Below are 15,082 nucleotides of genomic sequence, written 5' to 3'. Positions count from 1 at the left end.
ATTCCGACTTTCCAGTACAAATGGACCGCACCATAAAGTTTGACGAGCAAGGACACGAGGAAGCAGCTCATCAGTCGATCACGTCAATTTAGGCACTCAAGCTTGTGATCACGGCGCCGCAGCCACTGCTATAAATAGTTTGTCTGCTTGAGCGCTTATCATAATAATATCACTAATACTTGGTTAATATTCAAGTCACGAAATGTAAATTGAGTATTGTTGGAGGTTTTTGGATGGTTATTTATTGGACTTTATGGGCGAAATAGAGGACCTCCCATTAGCTCTGCTGTAATCAGACTTTTATTTACGAGTTGGAATGCATTAATAAAAAAATCCATATTTCGTCATGATGATTGTGAATGATAGGCTAAACTCAAAAAAAAATGTGCATTTCCCTTTTAAGTTGAAAGTGGATTGATGGCGCTCTCTGCAGGGGCAAAACGTGCTGCAGCTTTGAATCCAGCCGAGGTCGCTGTCAATTTACTCAACATTTTCCGGCGGAAAAATGCTTTGACAAACTTGGCATTCTTCAAAGTACCGGTATACACAACTTTACACTATACCTGTAGATGTTTCTTGATGTGCTTTTAAGAACTGTTAGAGGCATAATACAGCAGTGGTGTGCCGTCAGGGCCAGCAAGGCCTTCTCTGCTGGCCTAACATAACCAGAAATCATGATCATAATTAAAGATAAAAATCTTTTTTTATTTACTTTCCCTAAATATCTAAAAGTATTCATATTCTCTTCATGTCATATTATGCTCCTTTCAGTGCTGTTGTTTTTAGGTTATAGAGTTTTTATCCAATCAGAATTCAGCTAGCTTATGTTGCCATGCTGTTCGAAATCTGGCAGGGCCTTCAGATTCAGCAATGCGGGCGTCCGTGCACTGTAAGTGAACGGGGACATAGTTGACAGACAGTTGCGATAGCCAAACTGATCACTAGTTGTTGTCAGTAAGGCCTTCTAGTTGGCCTAAGGGCTAAGGCAGATATATATATATAACTCCATTACCCAGCATGCCACAGTAGTGAAGAGCATGCGCAGTAGCCCGGTTTAGGTAGAAATGCCGGCAGCTTGATGTTATCGATGAGCACAATGTGGAGTAAACTTTAAGAACTCAGCCAACACGCCTCATCCGCATTTTTTATAATTAGACAAGACAACACATATATTTGCAAGGCCATTTTCAAGAAGGATATTTTAAGAGAAACTACATCTTGTGAGACGATGTCGGCCGCGCACGGAAGGGAGCTCAGCTGTCCCGGCGATGAAATGTGAGTTCAGATATTTTATTTCTTTATTTTTTCACGTTTAATATGTTTTTTGCAATTTTCATATTGACAATACCACACAAGATATGTTTTAATTGCTGATGTGGGTTTATTGCTTTTTAAATGCGCCAGAAAATAACCTGTTTTGTACATTGCCCAGTGGTGCGTAAATGTGTTTCTGTATAGTATTTCTCCAGCAATGGTCATGTGGTGACATCAATTATATTTTGAGAGGTAATCATTGAAGTTACTGAAGGCCTAGGTGGGCAACGTACGGCCCGCCACTGTATTACAGTATACTGTATAGAGCAGGGGTCGCCAACCCGTCGATCACGACCGACCAGTTGATATTTGGGACCCTACCAATATAATGCTTGTTCCATGATCAAATAATAAGTATGCATCACATGCAATTCAATTGAAATTACATTTAGTAAGAAAGATAAAGTACTTTATTGACGCACATTATTTCCAGGCTTTCACGGGCCACATAAAACAACATGGCGGGCCAGATCTGGTACCGTGGATTTGAGTTTGACATCTGTGTTTGGAGTATAAAAAACCGACCTTCCTAAGTTTTTAAATGGGTGCGTAATTTGTGATAATGATAATAGTAATATATTGGCTAATCAGCTCTATTCATTGAGTGCAAATGAACAACAGGAGAGCTTGAAGAAACTCATGTGACCCAAACGGATCCTGGAGGACTCAGAGTCAATTTGCTCCGTGTGCCTGTTGTCGTTTGTAGGTCATGTGACCTGGACGCCTTTATGGCAGCTCCAGCATTCCGTTCTGTTCTAGAATCCGCTGAGTTCTGCTGTAGACCAGCTGTAAAGTGCGGATGATGACGCGCAGGACGGGCTCCGCCTCCTGCTGGCTCTGCACGCACACCAGCCGCAAGAAATGCTCCCTGTCGGGTAGGGCAAGGAAGACAAACTCGGCAGCTTGTCGCAGCATCCATGGGTGATGGGGGGCCAGCGCTGCTTGGTAGGCCTCCCTAAGGGAATACAGGGATGTCATCATCAGCCATCACAACGCCAAACAAAATGGCAGCGGCTGCAGACCTGCTGAGCTCGCCCGGTGTCTTGAGGCGCCCAAGGGCGTCTGGCGTGTGCGTCAGTCCGTCCAGTGTCATGGTGAGCCACAGCAACGACCTATGCAAACGCAGCAGCGTCCTGCAGCCCGAATCCGTGTGGCGCGAAAAGTGGACCACCCCTTCCTTTAGCTCCACCTTTACCATGGAGCGCACCGAGCGGTACGCCTGCAGATGCACCACAGGAAGCTCTTTATGAACACTGACGTTGTTTGACGCAGTGCACCCATCGCCCGCCTTACCCCGCTCTCCGGTCCACGCTCCTGGTGTTGGCGAGCCAGCTGCCGGATCAGCGCCACCTTATCACTGACCTTCTGAGAGAAGAAGTTAACCACTGGTCCCAAGGACTCCATGAAACTGTCAAGAGAAGAGAAGTCTGTAAAAGTCGCCATCGCCGCTGCGTTTGTGATTGGAGCGTACATGATTAGCTGATCCCAGCTCTGCAGGTACGGCTCCAGCAGGATGTCGTTGCCAACGCTAACACTCAATGTCAAAAGGTGCAGCAGACGCCATGTCTGAAACAATTGATCAGGGCACTCGTGGATGAGAGGCGGGGCCAACTCCTCCTTGGCCACCACTGGAGGCTGAGAGAGAGAAAAACTCGACAATGCACCAATGTAGCATCTTCCATGACGGCTTTACCCTTTTCCAGTACGTCGCCACACACGGAAAGAAGGTGGAGCCACAGTCTGCCACGTCACCCTGAGCTGCGGAGCATCCAAAGAGCGTTACAAGACCAGCGCTACCAGAGGCAAACCGGCTGAGCACGTGAGACACAACGGTGAAGCTAACTTACGGAGCCACGCGACCAACACCAGCAATGCCAAGATGGCCAACAGCAGCAGGCTGCGAAGCAGCGCCTTCCGCCACATTGTGCCCATGTCCACCACAACGCGTATTCACGCACTCAGACGCAATAACACACACACATTGATTTTGTTGGGACAAACACACACACTTGACTCTGCATGGGTGACCTTTGGACTTGACCTTCGTTCGCACACGCACGCACACACACGCTCTCTCACTCACACACACACACACACACACACACACACACACACACACACACACACACACACACACACACACACACACACACACACACAGACAATTTGATACATTTAAAAAAGACTAAACAGCAAATAAAGTTAAGAAACATCTCTTGACGTGAGTTAGCAGCAGGCAAGAACAACAATTGTGCAATAACTTACAGTGTCATATTTACTTTTACTTGTAACAGTTTTTTTTTGCATGAGACTTTTTTTAATTGAATTGATTAACGTGGACCCGGACTTAAACAAGTTGAAAAACATATTTAGTGGTCAATTGTAATTTGTACGGAATATGTACTTTACTGTGCAATCTACTAATAAAAGTTTCAATCAATCAATGAATTTTATTCATCATGGTATTTCTTCGGCCTGATTTGGAACATTAGAGCAATGTTAAATTGTATTGTATTGGAATTGCGTCAATGTGTTTGTATATGTGTATATAAAATGTTCATTGTTCAATGAAATAAAAAAAGACTTACTGTGTCATGCAATGAAAGGCCTGAACACAGAGCAGCGCTGTGGCAACCATTGGCGACGTGATACCCACCGACAAGAACCCGGAGAAGAAGATGTGACGTCACTGTAGAGCGATTCGATCGCTATAAAATGCATACAATTGAAATCTCTTTTCCTCAACAATTGGTTCAACAATGATATTATTTTAGTGAGTCAGCTTTTCAATAAGGAAGGTCAACTTTTTAATTACCAAGAATTTCTCAACCATTTTAAGGTCCCTGTAACTCCCAAACAATTTGCCATTGTATTTGATGCCATTCCAACAGGTGTTGTAATGTTGTACAGGGCTTACTCATCTCCTCTTTCTGCTGTAAAAATTGTGAATGATCCACTTGACACTCCTGTGGGGAAACTTTGCTTTGATCAGAAAAATAACAGAAAAATCCGCAGCTTATTCCAAAATGATTGTGTGTCTGTCTCCCATGTAATTGCGCTCTGGAATAATATTGTGAATGACATCTGCTGGGTCAAAACATGGTCCCTTCCTAACAGGTATTTACTTACCAACAAAGTCAAAGAGATATATTTTAAAATCATTCATCGTTATTACCCTGTAAAGACTGTGATGGTTAGATACAAAAGGGACATTGATGTTACCTGCACCTTATGTAACATGCATCCAGAGACTGTTTACCACCTGTTTTGGACTTGTGAAAGCACTCGATCACTATGGCAGGGCATCTGTCGCTTCATCCTGGACCAGGGACATGCACATGATTATAGAGGGGCAGGGGCTCAAAGTCAGAAAAGGGCAGACATTTTTTTTTTGGTCCTTTACACAATATGGAAATTAATGTAAAATTTAATTTGCTAATAGGAAGCTAACTACTTAGCTGTGTGTCCTTTGTAGGTAAAAGTGATTGCCATTTCTTTTGTGTCAACAAATTATTGTCATAATGAGTTAATTCACATTATCATAGGCTTGGAAGACATGAAAAGCAACAAAACACTGGTTTATTATTAGGCTATTTATTGTTAAAGATAAACACTTTAATATTGAACATTGAACAGTGCAACATGAACTTTGAAAAAAAAATACAAAAATAAATACCCAAATGGAAAAAAGTTCAATGTGAAAATCTGTCCTTCTTCCCTTAACTTGATGAAAACACCATCAAGTTGTAACTTATGGTCTTTCTCACTTAATGCTCAGACTAAACAACTGAAACGCAATACAGGGCCAAAAATATGGACCAGGTGCCAGTAGAGGGCTGTAGGATGGAGGCCACCCATACCCAAATATGCTCCTCAATGTAAATTCAGGGCTTCCATGAAATGCTGTGAAATCATCAATTTTAGCCATGCATTAAGAGGTCTGCTACCTTTAGCTGCTTCCTGGCGCTCCTTCTCCTTCCTTTTCTGTATCCTTTCTTTTTTTGGCATTGTGCTGCAGGCATAATCAACATGAATCAAGTTTAAATACAGATGGTAATATTCCTAACAGATAACCTACATCTTATATCCCCAGAATGCTGAAATTATTATTATTATTATTATTATTAATAATAATAATAAAATTAATTATTATTATCATTATTATTATTGTTATTATTATCATTATTATTATTATTATTATTTTGTTAACCCACACAGTAATAGCAAAGTCACAATAAACTTTATATCTAAACCTCTACTGTGAGAGAAATGTGATCCGCTGTAAACACAGTGCATTTTATTTTGAAAATTAACCCGGTGTTTTATTTTGTACACTACTTCCTGTCCCGCACGATCCGCTCTGCTCTGTGCGGAATCGATGTGCCGTGCTCAATTGACGCGCCGTGCTCCGACGTCCGGCAAAAACAGAAGCTGACACATTGAATAATAGAATAATACAGCGTTTTTCTGAAATATTACCCATATTAGATGCTGAATAAGTGGACGGCGACTAGACCATAACATAGGTTCAAGTTGCTCCACTGTCACGTCTCCTCAGAAGCGCAGTTGGCTCTCTCTCCTCACTTACTCACTCACTCGCCCTCTCTCTCTCTCTCTCTCTCTCTCTGGCCGAAGCGGCAGGCTCAAACAACCCCGTATTACAAGAAAACGTGGATTTTTTTTTGTTTTTTTACATCCCTGACAGGAATTTATTAATTTTGTTTAAAGAAAAAAAAACACGCACACACAGGCAGAGGGCACTTTTTAAGACGAGGCAAAAAAAGGACAAGAGGCTCAAGCACCCATTGGGCCCTATGTGTGCACCTGCCTGTCCTGGACAATATTCTTGACGAATGTGTGCTTTGTTTTAAAGATGTGATATTTGGTTTTACACTATATGAACAAAAATTTGAAAAGGAATTTTACCTTTGCAACCTCATTATACTATTGGCTAAGTTTTATATTCCTAAATGTAAGTTTCTCAATACCCGACCTGTCTTTTGTGCCTTTAAAAAAGAATTAGAACTCTACATTAAGACACTCTCTACCTCTAACAACCAAAAAGCTGTGAAAACGATGATGCTGTGTTCCAAATTTAAGTTATTTACTGAAATTGAGTGATCAGCCTATGGCATTGCACTTTATTTTATATATATGTTTTTTTTTCATTCTATTTTAGCTACTTTGAATTTATAACCCCCTGGCGCTGCTTTGTACTATTTTTGTACTGTTTTGTACTATTTTTGTACTTATTTGATTGTTTCTTGTCTGTTTGTAAATGTTGAAATTTATAAATAAAAGTTTTTTTAAAAAAATGCATACAATCTCAAAGAGATATCTTTTAAAATCATTCATCGTTATTGCCCTGTAAAGACTGTGATGGTTAGATACAAGAAGGACATTGATGTTACCAGCACCTTATGTAACATGCATCCAGAGATCGTTTACCACCTGTTTTGGACTTGTGAAAGCACTCGATCACTATGGCAGGGCATCTGTCGCTTCATCCTGGACAATATTCTTGACAAATTTGTGCTTTGTTTTAAAGATATGATATTTGGTTTTACACTATATGAACAACAATTTGAAAATGAATTTTACCTTTGCAACCTCATTATACTATTGGCTAAAGGCCTACTGAAATGAAAATTTCTTATTCAAACAGGAATAGCAGATCCATTCTATGTGTCATACTTGATCATTTCGCGATATTGCCACATTTTTGCTGAAAGGATTTAGTATAGAACAACGACGATAAAGTTTGCAACTTTTGGTCGCTGATTTAAAAAAGCCTTGCGTATACCGGAAGTAGCATGACGTCACAGGAGGAAGGATTCCTCACAATTCCTCGTTGTTTACAATGGAGCGAGAGAGATTCGGACCGAGAAAGCAACGATTACCCCATTAATTTGAGTGAGGATGAAAGATTTGTGGATGAGGAACGTTAGAGTGAAGGACTAGAGTGTAGTGCAGGGTGTATCTTTTTTCGCTCTGACCGTAACTTAGGTACAAGGGCTCATTGGATTCCACACTCTCTCCTTTTTCTATTGTGGATCACGGATTTGTATTTTAAACCACCTCGGATACTATATCGTCTTGAAAATGAGAGTCGAAAACGTGAAATGGACATTCACAGTGACTTTTATCTCCACGACAATACATCGGTGAAGCTCTTTAGCTACTGAGCTAATGTGATAGCATCAGGCTCAAATGCAGATAGAAACAAAATTTTAAAAAACCCTGACTGGAAGGATAGACAGAAGATCAACAATACTATTAAACCATGAACATGTAAATACACGGTTAATAATTTCCAGCTTGGCAAAGCTTAACAATTGAAGCTAACTTAGCTACGGAGCGGCGGCGGGCGTTGTAGCTTTCGACGACACCCCGGCCGCCATCAGAGTCGGCAAGAAACATATATTTCCCCAAAGTTACGAACGTGACATGCACATAGCGACACGCACGTACGGGCAAGCGATCAAATGTTTGGAAGCCAAAGCTGTACTCACGGTAGCGCGTCTGCTATCCAGCTCAAACACAACACAACCTCCTGGTTGTGTTGCTGTAGCCAGCCGCTAATACACCGATCGCACCTACAACTTTCTTCTTTGCAGTCTCCATTGTCCATTAAACAAATTGCAAAAGATTCACCAACACAGATGTCCAGAATACTGTGGAATTTTTCGGTGAAAACAGAGCAGTTTGTATGGTGACACATTGGGTCCGAATACTTCCGTTGCCGTCGTGACGTCACGTGCATACGTCATCATACATAGACGTTTTCAAGCGGAAGTTTCCCGGGAAATTTAAAATTGCACTTTATAAGTTAACCCGGCCGTATTGGCATGTGTTGCAATGTTAAGATTTCATCATTGATGTATAAACTATCAGACTGCGTGGTCGGTATTAGTGGGTTTCAGTAGGCCTTAAGTTTTATATTCATAAATGTATACGTTTCTCAATACCCGACCTGTCTTTTATGCCTTTAAAAAAGAATTAGAACTCTACATTAAAACACTCTCTACCTCTAACAACCAAAAAGCTGTGAAAACGATGATGCTGTGTTCCAAATTATTTACTGAAATTGAGTGAGCCTATGGCTTTGCACTTTGTTTATTTTATATGTAAGGAGGTGAACTGATGTGGGGAGTCTGCAGAGGTTCTTTCCAAAGGTTGAGACAGTTGTTACGGAAGCCTCCAGGGGGCGCCACTTCGTGGTCTGTTCACTGTTGTCTGTGAATGTTCTTCTTCGTTGGTTGTGGCCATTTTAGGTCACAACTCCATGTGTTTTCTAAAGGTAAGCAGGAAGGGACCAGGCTCCCCAGTTAAAAGATGAAAAAAAGTTATTGTTTTGCACTATTAAGCCGATTTATTCACAAAATATGATGGCTAAGAGTTATATTAAGGTGGGGGTTTTGTAAATTGTGAAGAGACTGTTGATTTTGTTATGTTTTTATGCCAGTGTGTGTGGTATCCCAGAAGCATGTTATGCTAGGACATGTTTTGGCTCTTTTCATATGATTATCCACTCACTCAGTCGTTTATGTCTACACGCACGCACACACACACACGCACGCACGCACGCACGCACGCACGCACGCACGCACGCACGCACATTACCTGCTGGGTATATTACTGGTCACGATGAGAGAAGTTGATTGTGTTTTAAAATATAAAGTGTTATAGTGTGACATATTTTGTATTTTGTGACAACTCCATGTGTTTTCTAAAGGTGAAGATTTGAGATAAAGACAACTCCACCCAGATCCTATGCTTCCTTGCCTGGTCTTTCTCTCCGTCTTCCCACGCACACAAAAATACAATACACAACGCAGAGACTTCATAGGGAGACCGAGGACTAGACGGACCCGGGATAGGGGAAGCCAGCTTAAAGGGTTACAACTGGTGCCGTGACCCGGATCTGCGGATGCCACACAAGAGCAGGAGAAGGAGTTAAGAGGGGAAAGAAGGAAAACATTTGTGTTAAACATATCCTTTTTCTATATTTATGCTTTATGGGAATGTTTTATGGTGTCTGTGACCTACTCTGAAAAAACAAAACAAAAAAAAAAAACACAGTCACACAATCACAATCCAACACCACTGCCACCATAAACACATACACTCTCTCTCACACACACAATACTTACCTCAGTACATGCACCCAAGTTATCTAAGCCTGCAGCACTTTTGAATTCTGAAGATGCAAAGTCCCCACGTAGGTACCCCTAGTCGACCACCGACACAAGTTCACTCCACAGTGAGACAGACTTTAAATCGACGTGCTGGCATAGTGGACCATGGTCCTGATGGAGGGGTGTCACCTCAGGGTATTGTCCACATGATGGCCGACCCTAAACATGACATGGACCCCCAACAGGCTGTTAGGCCCAAAACGGAGCCCCATCAAGTCCAAACTGTGCCAACCCTGTCACCCCCCATACTCAGCCCAATATATAATAGATATGAGGTCCCAGGATCAATTCAGACTCCAACAGTTACAGTACCATGTCGCCCACCCTTTTTTCAAAGTCCCACAATGGCAATACCGGATCAAATGGCCACTAGCCATGCTCCACCACCCATACCACAAACACAGAGTGCCAGGTATGTCCCACCACTCCAGACTCAGCAACTACCTGATGGAATGTACACTCCGGCCTCTGTGTCAGTCCCACCAGTCTCCACACGTACCCCCATATCCAACCTTTATGATGCTGCCCCAATTACATGGCTAGACTCCGCCTCCATAGCCCATGGTGCTGCTGCCCACTTGCCCATCCCAAATAGCCAAACCCCAGGACGGGATGTCAGGTGCGCCCCACTAACCGAGCCACACCTCCCCCATGACAGAGTGTATGCGGCTCAACCTCCCAATATGTATGCACCCCAAGCGAACAGTCCCTACCCACTAGTCCCGACCCGCCCGCATGAATTCCCGCAGATTTCAGAGCCTAAATTGCAAGCCACCACTCACACCCCTAGGACTGGGATAAACAATGCTGCCTGGTCCCCTGATTGGTACACCGCCCAAGCAGCCACATATAACCCACCAAACCCCCTCCCGCCTGCTCCAGGTCCTGCCGTATCGACATCCATGCTCACTTACCAACATGTGCCCCAAGCTGTGTTTCCCACCACAGGACAGGCCAGATATAGCACAATGCAACCTGCACCTGTTGGGTTCACCCAGACACACCAAGTGAGGAATGTACAGATCTTCAGTGGAGGCCCTGACTGTAGAGTCCTCATTGAAGACTGGATACGGGATATGCAGTATCTTCTGGAAGCGGGTGGGCTGCCAGCACATCTCCGTTTTGCAACAATTGTGCGTCACTTGAGCGGGGAGGCCAGGAGGCTGGTTCTAAATCTCCCCCTCCAAGAACAGCATCCAGAGAGAGCATTTGATGAGCTGAGAGCCGAATATGGAGACATGCAAAGGTCTCTGGATCCTTTGGCAGACTTTTATGAGAGAAGCCAGTGGCCTGAAGAAACCGCGTGCTCCTATGCTACTGCGCTAGAAGCAACCCTCCGTTCAGTTGAGGAGTCTCAGTGTGGGGGCCAACCGTACCCAGACCGTGATGCCAAACTCACACGTCAGTTCCTGAGGGGGTTAAATGATGAAGGGGTGTACCTCAGGATTGCCCCCTTGAAACCTAGGCTCCTGAGTTTTCGTGAACTTCAAGAGGAACTACGAAGTCTGGCAAGGGAGGTAAGGAGGTTTCAGCCTCAACATAAATTAAAGAAACCATTCACCCAGGTTCACGTGGCGGCCAGAGAACAGCAAGGGGCGACAAAAGAGATGACTGATGCAGTGAAACCCTCCTCCGAGCTGTCCACACTGACTAGGCTGATAGAGAAGCTAACTCTGAACCAAGAGGAGCAGGTCAAAAAGCTTGCACAGCTAGAATCAAAACTAGTTTCCTTACAAACCCCTGCTCCAACCAGACCACTGTTAGCAGTGAGGAATGACAGGGAAGCTGCCATGTTGGTGTGCTATCGTTGTGGGAAGGCCGGACATATGGCCAGAGTATGTAGAACTCTAATGCCTAATATTAACCTGAACACAAACCTACCGCATCCTCAGGCTGTCTCCCCAGAGGACACAGCACAACACGGCATGACACAGGCCGGATGTTCTTTAAACGCATAAAGCCTGTGGTAGAAGGGGAAACCATGGGCAAACACTTAGGTCCCCAAGCAGAAGAGCGAGGAGAGGAGAAGAGAACACCCCTGGTGGGCCCCAGGAATGAGGGGGATGTGGAGGTCAATGGTGAAATATGTAGGACTTTAATTGACTCCGGATCACAAATAACCAGCATTACATATGACTTTTGGCGTAGGCACCCTGAATTGTGCCAACAGAAGCTGCAGCCTTCCAATATTCCAGTGGAAGGGGCAGGTGGCCAGGATGTCCCTCACCATGGTGTTCTGCTTGTCCGGTTGAAGGTTTTTGGAAAAGAATATGCCAGTGTACCAGCCTTTGTTGTCCCTGAAACAGAGTACAGGTCCATGGTTCCTTTGCTGGTGGGGACAAATGTCATACGAGCCTCGAGACAACACCTTCAAGACACTTATGGGCTGCAGTTCCTCCAATGCATCAAAGATACCCATCCAGAATGGCATTCTGCATTACTGGAGATGGAGCAAACGGGGACTGGTGGTCTAGACGGCAGAGTGGGCCCTGTTCGGTATTATGGGGAGAAAGTATTGGTGCCTGCAGGCAGTGAGACTGTTGTGAACTGCAAGGTAATGAAGGGACCCAAGAAACAGTCATATACTGCCCTCATTGAAGCCAAGCCCTCTCTGAAGCTTCCAGTGGGCCTTGTTGTTGGCAGAGTCGTGGCTAATGTGACCAAGCAGCAGGTTCCGGTCCGAGTGATGAACCTGTCTGAACGAACAGTTGTTATTAGGTCCAGCACTCAGCTGGCAGAGGTCTTTCTGATTCAGGAAGTACTGCAAACAGTGGAAAAGGGCCAGGGGAGGGGTCAAAACACCAAGATGGAAGTGCCTGGCACGGGTGTATGTCAAATGCATGAGCAAGGGGTGAGCAGTAATAAAGGCCTTGCATCATGTTGTGTAGATTTCAGTGGTGCTGCCATAGATGATGAGGGGCAGCATTCTAGGCTCAAAGAGCTTGTAGGGAAGAACAGTGATGTCTTCTCCCAGCACTCATTGGATTATGGACAAACAACAACTGTCCAGCATGAAATACCCCTGGTAGACCCAAAACCATTTCGGCTCCCGTACCGTAAAATACCACCCGCCCAGTGGGAGGGCGTCAAGAAGGCTCTCACGGAGATGGAAGAGGCTGGCGTAATTCGTCCAAGCAAGAGCCCTTATGCTTCCCAGATGGTGGTGGTAATTAAGAAGGATGGGTCCCTGAGAATATGTGTGGACTACAGGAAGCTGAATCTGTGCAGCACGAGGGATGCTTTTCCGTTGCCAAGGATAGAGGATGCACTGGAAGCATTGGGGCAGTCAAAGTATTTCTCCACCCTCGACCTCACCTCTGGGTACTGGCAGGTTGAAGTAGCAGAGCAAGACAAGCACAAAACAGCTTTCAGCACACCCATGGGGCTGTACGAAGCTAACAGAATGCCATTTGGGTTACAAAATGCCCCATCAACTTTTCAGAGATTGATGACCTGTTGTTTTGGAGACCTAAACTACGTCAACCTGCTCATCTACCTTGACGACATCATTGTCTTTGCAAAAACCTTTGACGAACACCTGGAGAGGCTTCAAGTGGTGTTCAATCGGCTACGGGAACACGGGCTGAAGCTGAAGCCCTCCAAATGCCATTTGATGAAGAAGGAGGTTCAGTACCTAGGGCACCTGGTGTCAGCCGAGGGTATCAGGACAGACCCGGAGAAGATAAATACAGTGACTGACTGGAAACGCCCCACTAACCGCAAAGAGGTACAGCAGTTCCTGGGCTTCACAGGCTACTACAGGCGGTTTGTGGGAGGTTATGCAAAGCTGGTGGCGCCTCTATATCGTCTCACTTCGGGAGACCCAAGAAAGAAGAAAAGGGGGGCCAAGACTTCTTTTGACCCACCTCCCCAGTTCCATTGGACGGAAGATTGCGAGGCTGCATTCCAAGGTCTGAAACAGAGACTTACCACCGCCCCAGTCCTCGCCTACCCAGACTACAACCTACCATTCTTGTTGCAGACTGATGCGTCCGGGGAAGGTCTGGGTGCCGTTCTTGCTCAGATTCAAGATGGGAAGGAGCGTGTCCTTGCATATGCCAGTAGAGGGTTGCATCCATCTGAAACGCGTTACCCGGCCCACAAGTTAGAGTTTTTAGCTCTCAAGTGGGCGGCAACAGAAAAGTTTTATGACCACCTGTATGGGCACAAATTCTCTGTCATCACCGATAACAATCCACTGAAATATGTGATGACAACGGCAAAATTGGACGCGACTGGTCAGCGCTGGGTGTCCCACCTGTCAATGCTGGACTTCGATATTCAATACCGTCAAGGGAAATGCAATGCCAACGCCGATGCTTTGTCCAGACTATCCAGTCGGGAGGTCGCACAAGCCTTGCAGACATGTCCACAGCGGGTCAAGTCCAGCAACAGTGAGAGGAAGTCTCTGAGTTCGGATGAGGTAGTCGAAAACACAGCACAGGTTGAGACAGACTATCTTCAAGGACCACAGCCAGGCAATCCTGAACCGCTATCTGAGTCCTATGATGGTATTGGGACAGACTCACTGCCTGCAATGGCAAAGCAGCAAGTTAGGATTGGCCAAAGAGATGACCCTGTGGTTGGACCAGTGCTGCACCATCGGTCTCTGAACACCAAACCTAAGAGGAGCGATAGTGTGGAAGGAGGGGCACCGGTGGGCATTCTCCTAAAGGAATGGAAGAGGTTAGTGGTCAAGGACGGCATCCTCTACCGCAAAGTTTATGATGGACAAAGAGGGTCTATTGAGCAGTTGGTGCTGCCCATGGAGCTACAGAGGTATGCTAAGACGGCCCTCCATGATGATTCAGGCCATTTGGGGTTGGACCGCACATTTGCACTGATGAGGGAGCGTTTTTACTGGCCCAAGATGTTCCAGGATATCAAAGCATGGTGTGAACAGTGCGAGAGGTGCTGTCTCAGGAAGACTCCCACAGCAGGTCTTAGAGCCCCCCTCGTCAGTATCCACACCAGTGCACCGATGGAATTGGTCTGTATAGACTTTCTGACATTGGAGAGGTCCAGAGGTGGGATCGAGAATCTGCTGGTTGTAACGGATCACTTCTCTCGTTTCGCACAAGCTTACCCGACCAAGGATCAGAAGGCACGCACAGTGGCAAAGGTGCTGTGGAGGAACTTCCTCTGCCGTTTTGGGTTCCCGGCTAGACTTCACGCTGATCAAGGTCGAAACTTTGAGAGCACTGTTGTGAAGGAGCTGTGCAGGATCACTGGTATCACCAAGTCGCACACAAGCCCATATCATCCGCAGGGAAACGGAACCACCGAAAGATTTAACAGGACCTTGATGGATATGTTGGGAACACTGAATCCTCAAGAGAAGCCCCGCTGGCATGAACATGTGGACGCTATGACGCATGCCTACAACTGTACACGCCATGACTCGACGGGTTACACACCATACTTTTTAATGTATGGCAGACATCCCAGACTGCCCATTGACCTTGTCTTAGGGCTGCCCGAGAACAACGAGCCATGTGAATACAGTGAATATGTGCAAGCCCTCATGGACTGCCTGAGAAATGCTTATGATAAGGCCAACAAGATGTCCA

General features: G+C 45.1%; 1 protein-coding gene across 1 annotated transcript; it reads right to left on the bottom strand.

Annotated features, from left to right (window-relative positions):
- Positions 1 to 327: 327 nt before the first annotated feature.
- On the bottom strand, positions 328 to 3,307 carry gltpd2a (glycolipid transfer protein domain containing 2a). Its single transcript, XM_062065587.1, has 6 exons — positions 3,162 to 3,307; positions 3,008 to 3,072; positions 2,786 to 2,949; positions 2,608 to 2,722; positions 2,337 to 2,533; positions 328 to 2,269 (listed from the first exon to the last, which is right to left on the bottom strand). Exons 1-6 carry the CDS (start codon positions 3,244 to 3,246, stop codon positions 2,041 to 2,043), a joined length of 855 nt encoding a protein of 284 aa, XP_061921571.1. The 5' UTR covers positions 3,247 to 3,307; the 3' UTR covers positions 328 to 2,040.
- Between the last annotated feature and the right edge of the window lie 11,775 nt (positions 3,308 to 15,082).

Source organism: Entelurus aequoreus, linkage group LG12 (genome assembly GCF_033978785.1).
Source record: "Entelurus aequoreus isolate RoL-2023_Sb linkage group LG12, RoL_Eaeq_v1.1, whole genome shotgun sequence".
In the NCBI taxonomy this organism is placed as follows: Eukaryota; Metazoa; Chordata; class Actinopteri; order Syngnathiformes; family Syngnathidae; genus Entelurus; species Entelurus aequoreus.
Note: the sequence above shows the minus strand (reverse complement) of the source record. Positions and strands in the feature narration are given on the sequence as shown.

Bases quoted from the DNA above. Each gene is read 5' to 3' on its own strand.
- gltpd2a (XM_062065587.1), bottom strand. From the start codon at position 3,246: ATGGGCACAATGTGGCGGAAGGCGCTGCTTCGCAGCCTGCTGCTGTTG. The intron at 2,723-2,785 runs GTACGCTCCAAT...TTCTCTTGACAG, and splicing joins AGCTGGGATCAGCTAATCAT to TTTCATGGAGTCCTTGGGAC. The intron at 2,270-2,336 runs GTCTGCAGCCGC...GTATTCCCTTAG, and splicing joins ACACCGGGCGAGCTCAGCAG to GGAGGCCTACCAAGCAGCGC.